General features: G+C 39.0%; 1 protein-coding gene across 2 annotated transcripts in view; it reads right to left on the reverse strand.

The window, feature by feature from the left end:
* The window catches only part of Pbx3 (PBX homeobox 3), a 189949-nt gene extending 180978 nt beyond the window's left edge, over window positions 1-8971 (reverse strand). For both annotated transcript variants that reach the window (XM_052182246.1, XM_052182247.1), the window contains exons 1-2: window positions 8700-8971; window positions 7798-7871 (exon numbers count right to left, since the gene is read on the reverse strand). In XM_052182246.1, coding sequence (XP_052038206.1) covers window positions 7798-7871; window positions 8700-8899 — 274 coding nt within the window. In that variant the 5' untranslated portion in view covers window positions 8900-8971. The remainder of the gene's footprint in view (window positions 1-7797; window positions 7872-8699) is intronic.
* Between the last annotated feature and the right edge of the window lie 333 nt (window positions 8972-9304).

A 9304-nucleotide genomic window follows, 5' to 3' on the forward strand; every position in this document is an offset into this window, starting at 1 on the left:
GCTCTGAGTTAGAAGAAACCTTAACTTTTTCTTACGCCCAAAGAAATCGTGCCCTTCACTTCTCCAGTCCCTTTAGTCAAGCATCCATTTTCTCACAAAATAATAGAAAATCACAAAGTAGCTTTAAGGAGTTGAATTCAAATGAATATCTTACATTAGTCACAAGTCAGTAAACCAAAATGAAGTAAGAAATTTCATTTTCAACATAAAAATCCAGTAATCTTACATGTCAATACATGATATAATATAAATTCCACAGGTTGTACGAAGGGCAAAGTTAAGTATGAAGGGCACTAATTAATTCTATTGGTTCAATTTTCATGAATTCAAGTCAAAATCTTAAAGCTTATTTAATATAGTTTCATGAGGCCTAATTCAACAACTTCTTTTTCCCCTCCCAAGTAAACATTCTTGTGAAATTCAGTTTAGTGTTGACTTTGGTAAACGACGTTTACATTTATAAAGAGGTGACTGATAGTCACTCACGAGTCATGTTGCTAAAGTCATTTCAGGAAGAAGAAAGGAAATGACCAAATTCTTAATTTCACACAGAATAAAAAATGAAAATCTCATGTAACATTTAAATAATCATAGGGGGAAAGGAGTTCAATGTTCCAGAACCTTCTCTAAAGCTTTCAATCAATTTTATTTATATGCAAAACCAAGAGAAACTAGGGGTGGGGCTGGGGGAGGATAAAAAAAAGAAGAAAGAAAAAACAAAACACATACAAGGAAGAAAAAAAAAAAAAACAAGCTCCTCCCGATGCTAAAGCTCTCAATTCACTGACAGGCAAATGGCTTCATGCTGCCACTTAATCTCATTTCTTGCATAATGCCCTCTAATTAGCATATCAAAGTGAATTAATACTTCTAGGGCATTAGCAATGGGGAAATCTGCTCCAGGCTCACAATAGCAGTTAAGAGAGAGCCAAGAAATCCTCAAAAACACCACAAACCACTTTGCATTGCAAAACTGTTCAATTTATTTATCCTCTCTCTCTAAACACTTTCACCGCACACTGTTTTACTACTGCTCACCAAACAAAATGATAATTGCCAAAGTTACCAGCATCTGTAATGCCTGTTTAGAATCTTAATTTAGATTATGTTGCAGATAATTCCTATATGCGACCATTTGTTCTATTATAAATGTTAATACAGAGACAGTGAAAATGTTGACATTCTCAATCAGTTAATTTGAATTTGAAATAAAATTTTATGTGATTTTAAAATTTATGAATTTTTTAATGTAAAAAGCCACCTGCTGGAGCTGATGCCTAAGAAATATGCTTTGAAAACTGATGTACCACATAAAACAAAACAAAACAAAATCATTTTGTGCTAACATATGTTGGCATCTCCTAAATAATGGTTTAAACATCAGGAGAAATCATCAGCATTAAAAGGATTATACTATATGCCAAAAACTCATTAATTTGATCACATTAAAAGGGTTAGTACTCAAAACAGCTTAGCACTTTTAAAATACTTAAACTAAAAGAAAACAAATGTAAAACTCTAAATAAGTATATATATATATATATCCATAATTAGAGTCAGTCAAAAAATTGTCCTGCTTAGTCAATTTAACACATTCTAGAATTGACTTCTTTGCTAGATTACACACTGAATTCAAATTCAATGTGCAAGCAAGTTATACTTTGCACTAAAAACTCTAAGCATATTATATGTTTAGGTCATGTCCATGTCAAGGAAATAAGGGATTCTAACTGCAAGACTACTTAGAAAGAGCATTATTAAAATCAAGACTTTAAGATTGAAATTTGTTTACTAATATGTTCAATGTCTGAAGGCATAAAAGATGGCATATTTTCCCCCAATGGCTTACTCAAGCATTACTTTTTAATTTGTTTGCTAAATACAGCACTATCACCTAGATGCGATAGCAGTTTGTTAATTAACTTCCACAACTTTGTTTAAAAAAAAAAAGAAAAGATAAGAAAATGACATAAGCAGACCTGGAAAAACTTCTCTGATTTATGCCACACTGTATACTGTGATGTAAATGAGTGTCTCTCCACACTTCCTGGCTGGAATGGCCTATAAAAGTAGAGCAAGTACTTGGAAAGGTCAGCATGGGAGGGGAGATGTGGAGCTTTGTCAGTTACTACTTCACTCACGCTGATCACACTGATAAATGGCTAAAGCACAAGCCTGCTGAGAAAACAAATAAAACATTATTCTCCTAGTGTCAAGATTGAAATAAAAAGTATCTAAAGATTCTTCACAAATACTTGAATCCATATGGGAGAAACCGTCTAAATCCTATTTAACTTGATATGTTAGTATTAATGTGTCAAGAATTTGTTTTGACTAAATATTGTATGGTCTCCATATAAAACAAAGTGATGACTTAAGTAGTTCAGAAAATCCACTTATAATGTTTTTAGAGACCCTCTTCATAAAATATAATATCATCCTACAGCATGCCCCATATCATACCAAAATACAAATAAGATGTAACTAAATAAGACGTTAACTAAAATCTTGCTTTGTATTATAAAATTTATAAACTAAAATTTAAACACTACAAGTTAAATGAAAGAAAAGTCATCAATATGAAAAAATGTAGTTTTATGATATAAAAGTGGGTGTATTTGTGTGTTGGAGGCCAAGTCAGTGCCTCCATTACCAGTGAATGAATATACTTATGATCTGGAATAAAGTTATATAAATTAACCTGTAAGGAAGCTCACTAAAACTATGGTGCAAAAGAACTACTTGTACAAGTTAATACTGACAACAGTTTCACTATTTGTATTAAAATATATTTTATTTACTGAATATATTTTTATTGAAAAGAAAAAGGTTAAAAAAGATCCTCTCCATTTAAAGGTATATCTGCATGATACTTCAGGCCAGACAGTTCTAGAACAGCTTAGCAATGACAAATTTTCCAGGTTTTCTACCAACAGACTGAGTGTATTATTGTTTTAGATGAAAGAGAAGTAAAAAAATCAGACAAATGTCAGTCTTTTTCATCCTTCAAAACCTCTTACAAAATCTCCAGTAAGCAACACAAATCTAAAAAATTGTCAAAATACTTCTAAATGGCTTTAAGGAAAATATATTGATTAAGCAATACAATTTATGACCTCCTTAACATCCACCGACTTTGTGTTTTTTGTTTAAACATTTAGTATTCCCAATGTAAACAGACCATAATGTATTCCTAAAATTGATAAAATTTGAACTAATAATGGCCCATTACTATTCAGACCACAAAAATTCTGAGAGAGCAGGTGTAATAGAGAAAATAAGATTGGCCAATTGTTGCCATTATTGAAGGTAAAGAATGTTCAAAATTCTCACCTTTCCTTATATGTGTATTTTTTATTATTGCTATATATACATATTGTATGTATATATGTATGTATATATGTGGAAATGTGGTATTGTTGCTGTTGTCTATAATAAGGAACTCCTAAAAGCTGGAAAATTCCCTCACCAAAATGAAAATATTATACATATATTTATATGTATATATAATGCAATTGCTTTCAAAACTTTGGAGCAAATGGTAACTATACTGGATATAATAAAAGATCAATTTAAAATATGTAGTAAATACAGAACCATTTAGACTCAGAGACAACAATTTTCATATTTCTTTGCTAAATGTTTACTTGATGACTGATCTGATTTTTATACATTGAGAATTAAAAGAATAGCATAGCACTGTAACAATAAAAAAGGATAGCAAAATTTTACATGAAAGTCTTAAAAAAAAAAAAATGAAGAGGCCAGAAAAAAGATGCAAATGAAACATGAAAAGTGTAGAGTGCGAATTAAATTGGAAGAGTTAACTAAGAGTACCACCCTATCCTCCTGAAAGCTACTCACACTTTTAACAATAAAGGTAAAAAGTTTAAACATTTCATATACTAAATGGGAGTAAAAACTCATTTATAAACTACATTCTTCCCTAGTTCTGATATCTAAAATTCTTATGACTTTCTCAAGATGGATTCTTTTAAAAGTACAGCATTTATAATAGTCATTTTCTTTTCTTGAAACATAAAAAATCCTTCAACCAGCCCAACCAGCCAAGCAGGCCTTTCTCTTCCCCTGTGGACACCTCCTGCAGTAGAGAAGTTCATTAAGTTTTATGATCTTCCCAAGTCAGTCCTGCTTATAAGCCTCACAAAGCCTACAAATCTGGCAAACCATCACGTCTGCCATTAGACATTACTAGTAAATGAACACTATTTAGGGTTTGTGGTGGCAATAAATCAGAGTTTGGTTGGCAGCTATCAACAATGTGTATTTTAACCTAGCATTGTAAAATGAAAAGGCTATGTTGATTTTTTTAATATACTCTATTTTTTCACAATACCAGTATTCAGATCATATAGTAAATTGCTATATTAGTATATATTAAAAATATTTTTCATGAAAAAATATTTCCTTCATTTGAATTACTATAATTAAGAGCCTGTAAAAGGCAGATTTTTGAAGATGCATTGTTTCATGAAGAAAACACTTCACAGTCAAGATGAAAGTAAATCACAAACAGTTCAGTAAGTATACCAACAGAAGCATGGATTCTCACTTCATGAGAGATATTTAATAAGCAAAAGGTAGTAACATGATTTTGTTATCATCCTAAAGAAAACCCTAGGCCGTCAACTACTATCTCCCTTGCTTACATAGTTTAAAACAGACACGTATCTCGATTTTAAAGCCTATAACTTTAGTTGCCTCTAAAATGCATAAATGTCACAACTCAACAATGAAAAATCTTTCTGCCCCAAAATAACTGTAAAATAAATTTTATAATAGAATACATTTTAAAAAAAATCAATCTTATAGTAAAAGTATAGCTTCCTTACTTCTGAATGAGAAAATAATATAATTGTGGCAGATTGCCCATTTATCTGTCAAAGGGGGAAAAAATGCCTTTTCATTTTTGGTAGGGGAGAAATAAGATGTTTTCCAAACTACGTCCCTTGTGTGCACCAAAACTGGCATTATTCACCGCCTAATCAGAAATCTCAAAATCTACTAGCAGTTCTACAAATATATGATTTTTTTAAAAAAATGATTTTGTCTTATTTTAAAAGAAAACCAAAATCTCACTACCCACTGATGTGGCAGTTCTCACCCAGCCACCCCTCCAGTTTTCAACTTGTCAGCCCCCTCCCCTTCATTATGCAGAATAAAGTCATCACATAATATTCCTGATTTATATTCACAAATGACTAGATGAACTTTCTGTAGGTAATTAATCCTTACATATTATGATAATAGATTAATAAAATGATTTAAAGAGAAAGTATTGAATAGTATACACATATTCCCTAACACTTATTTTCTAAGTTCATAATGTCTCTAAAGCAGGACTGCAGAAGCAGACAAGGGATAGGCTCTGGAATGTGCTGCCGGCTTTCTCTGCTTTGGTAACACTAATGTCTACACAGCTGTTTTATTTCAAATTGAGGGCTGAGTCTAGAGATCCTGTCTCCCTCTAACACTGGGTTTAGAGCATGAGGCAGAGCTATGGATAGTAGGGGAGAAAGGAGAAGAGAGAGAGAGCTTCACCCCATCAATCACTCAGCACTTAAATCCCATCCCTCTCGAGCTCAGAGAGGCAGGCAAGAGGATGCCTCTGCCCAGACAGCTGCCTTCACTGTTAGCTGCTGGCTTTTTATAAAAGAGATAACCTGCAAACTTGGGTTGCAGGTCAACGAACAAAAAGAGGATCTAATTTACAAGTTATCACTGAAAGCCCAAGAAACAATTTTCAAAACATAGAAATTTCTTTTGTCTGTTCTCTCCTGGTTGTTAAATAGCAATAGCCCTACCAAAGCTCTCTCTGACTATAATCCCAGACTCTGAAAAGACTTGTTTCTTTTCCTAACTCACCTTTGACATGTCGTTGACTATGTTTTCCTTTCAGAATGATGTAACTAAGTCCTGTGCAAATAAGCAACTAGAAGACTAACGCTTCTTAATTGAATTTCTCCTGCTGATAAGTGTTCAAACATGAAACGCTATGCAGTTCTGTGTGGTTAAGCCAAAACTTTAAAGGGATTAAAAAATAAATAAATACAAATCATGAGAAGGGTGTTCTTGCTAGAGAAGAGCATCAATTCCCTCTCTTTAGCAATGTAGTGCCATATAAAATTGAATCAATCTTAATATTCACAACACAGTCAATATTCCAGAGCTTAGCTGGCAGCACGAACTGGAGTGGAGCCCTGATAGCAAGAAAACCCTTGGAAATTAAGCAACATAAATGTTCTAAAAGTTATATACTTATATTCACCCAAATTAAAATCCTTCAAGACTCAATGCTGGATGTCTTTACAGTTAGATTAAAATCATCTAACATGTTAATTCATAAAGTACTCAAAAGGTGGCTAAAATCAACATATAATAAGTCAGTAATTTAAAATGACTTTGGTTTTTAGAATGTAAAGTGTATCACAAAAAAAGAAAAAGAAAAAAAAAAAAGAAAACCTATCATTTAAAAAAAAAAACCATGGCATGAATGAAGAGCAAATCAGGCTACTTCTCTAAGGTCTCAATATTTACTAATAATTATGGTTTAGCACACACAGATTAAGACAGAGCAATAAACCATTATCTTCTCTGGCTTACTTTTAGGAATATGACTAGTACCTGTTTAAACAGTATAACTTGACTTCCTGCCTACAGTCCTAGGCAGTGTATTTGTAAAGATCAATTCAAATACAGCCAAACACTAGAACCTTAAAATAGCATTAGCTGGAAAATGCAAGATACTGGACTTGATTTTTTCTTCTTTGCCTTAATTTACAAAAGGGCAACTTTAAAAAGCAATACAGCCCAACACATACAACAACCAATAAATCAATTAGTGGTAAAGCTTGATTGATAGAGGGTTCTTTTTAGCCATATACAGGAAAGATAACTAAACACAAACTAAAACATGTAAAATATATATGTATATGTATATATACACACATATATACATATTATACATATACACTTTAGCTTTACCCTTAAGTCAAGAGTAAAAATACCTTAAATAGAAAGAGTCTGACAAGAAAGTTAAACTATAAGAAACTGACAAAATTTCCCTACTATGTCTCTGCAATTTTCATTCTAGCACTTCTGCAAATCCTATCCTACTCCTGCCCTGAACTTCAGAATGTTTCAGCAGCAGCTGTGGACATCGTTCTTTATATGCTGAAGCTCAATTTTACAAGTGTAGCAGTGTAAGACAGAGGCTGTAATAAGTACTAATAGGTGTGACACATTGTATATGCCTAAGCACATGATTTTCCTTCCTGGACTCCTAAAAATCTTCCCGCCTAAAGCACTAAGTCCAGGGTGCTACTGAGGTGTGTTCGGTTGTGTTTTCTACCAGTAGAACCGAAGCTTAAAACTGTCTAAGTAAAACAAAGTTCTGGTGATGCCTCTCCAGGCGAACTGGTCCCTGGCATCCAGTCTCCCACTGCTCCTTTTAAAAACTGCTACACAAGGCAAAAAGAGATAGGAGAGGGCTGCTGACTAGAGCCCCCTCCCCGACTGAAGCCAGGGACTACCTCCTAGGGAACTGCGACCCAGCTCCATTCTCATATACACTTCATTTTGTACCAAAGCAGAATTGAGAAATAGACTCCAGATTTATTGCAGTTTTTTTCTCTTCTCAAGATCAGGAGGTGGGAAGCAAAGAATGATCAAAGATGGCGGTGCCCAAAAGCAGCAGCTCTCAACTGGAGAGTCGAAGGAGTAGATCTGACCCCTTCTCGGGGGTCTCCGGGCCCACTGCGAGCAGCAGAGTCTTACCTGTTTTCTCTTTGATCTCACACAAGACGCTGAAGAGCGCCGGTTTCATTCTGTGACAGTTCAAAGCATGTTTCCTAAAAAACAAATAGCAAAACACAAAGGTATTACCATCACCTATTGGAATAATATGGCGCCTTCCTTTAAGTTAGACCCAAGATTTAAAAACTGCCCCCAGTTTGGAAAAGCTCTTTTGAACCACGGGAAGTCAACAAAAACTCAAGTTGACTAGTTCGCAACTGGCGGCAAGCTCTAGCGGTGAGAGCTCCAGCCCGATAGCAGCGTGACCCATCTGCTGGGCCGACAGAAGCCTCGGCAGACGCAGGAGTGACCCGCGCATGAGGCTCCGCTCCGGGGGCCGCGGCGGGGACCCAAGGGACCACACCGGCGCGGAGGGAACCCCAACACCCAAGCTCCACGGGAGGAGCGGGCGCAGTGGCCAGCCAGCGGTTGATAATCAGCGGGTGACAGCTCCGCAAAGTTTGCCAAGCGGCCCTCCCTCCTGGAGAACTTGGCGCTCCCGCACTGGGATCTGCGGGGAAGCAGCGGGTCATCCCGGACTGGGCCGAGGGGAGTGGATGCCCTAAGTCTGGGCGGGCGGAGAAAGTTGCACTTCCCTGCGGTGCGGCCCGGGCCCGACCCGGCTGGGACGCGGAGCGCACCGGGGTCCGGGCGGGAGGTTTAAATCCGGGGAGGGGGCCGGGCAGCAGGGCATGGACGAAGCACTGATCGAGTTTGTCCCGAGCCCGGCGAGCAACTTTGCCCGCGCGATGGGGGACACGGCAAGTGCCCCGCGGGCTGAGAAAGTTCCCGCCCGAGACTGAGGCCCCAGTCCCGGGAATCACCCGGGACCCAAGCCTGGCTCCCGTACACACACAAAAGATGCTTAATGAGACGACACCAACTTTGCTTGCGCCTCGTCCAAGCTCTGGTCGGTGATGGTCATGATCTGGTGGAGGATGTCGCCGATGTCCTGCTTCCTGCCGTCGCCGTCCGCCCCTTCGTGGCCGTGAGGGGGAGGCGGCAGAGCCATACCCCCCTGGACCGAGTGGCCGGCCAGGTTCACCCCGGCCAGAGTCTGCAGCATCCTGGATTGATCGTCCATCCCGCCGCGCGCGGGCGGGAGCGGGCGGCGGCGGCGGAGGCGAAGGCTGAGGCGGCGGCGGCGGCGGCGGCGGCGGCGAGGGAGGAGAAGAAAGAGGGGGAGGGGGAGGGGGAGGCGGCCGCGCGCTCCCCGCCCGCGCGGGAGGGGGCGGCCTGGCCCGGCGCGGCCCGCGACTGAGGGGACGCGGACCGGCGTCCGGCTCCGGCTTCCGCCGCGGAGGAGACTGAGGACAGCGGCGGGCGGAAGCGGCGCGCTCGCCGGCGGAGGCGGAGGCGGTGGTGCCCGCTGCCCTCACGCGGCCGCCGCGCTGCCTCCTCAGTGCCCCGCGCAGCGCCGGGCGGCCCCGCACAACTTGGTCCTCAGCGCCAGCCGAGTTGCCGGGACGCCGCGGCCGCCGCCGCCCGC

This window comes from Apodemus sylvaticus, chromosome 5 (genome assembly GCF_947179515.1).
Source record: "Apodemus sylvaticus chromosome 5, mApoSyl1.1, whole genome shotgun sequence".
NCBI classification, from domain to species: Eukaryota; Metazoa; Chordata; class Mammalia; order Rodentia; family Muridae; genus Apodemus; species Apodemus sylvaticus.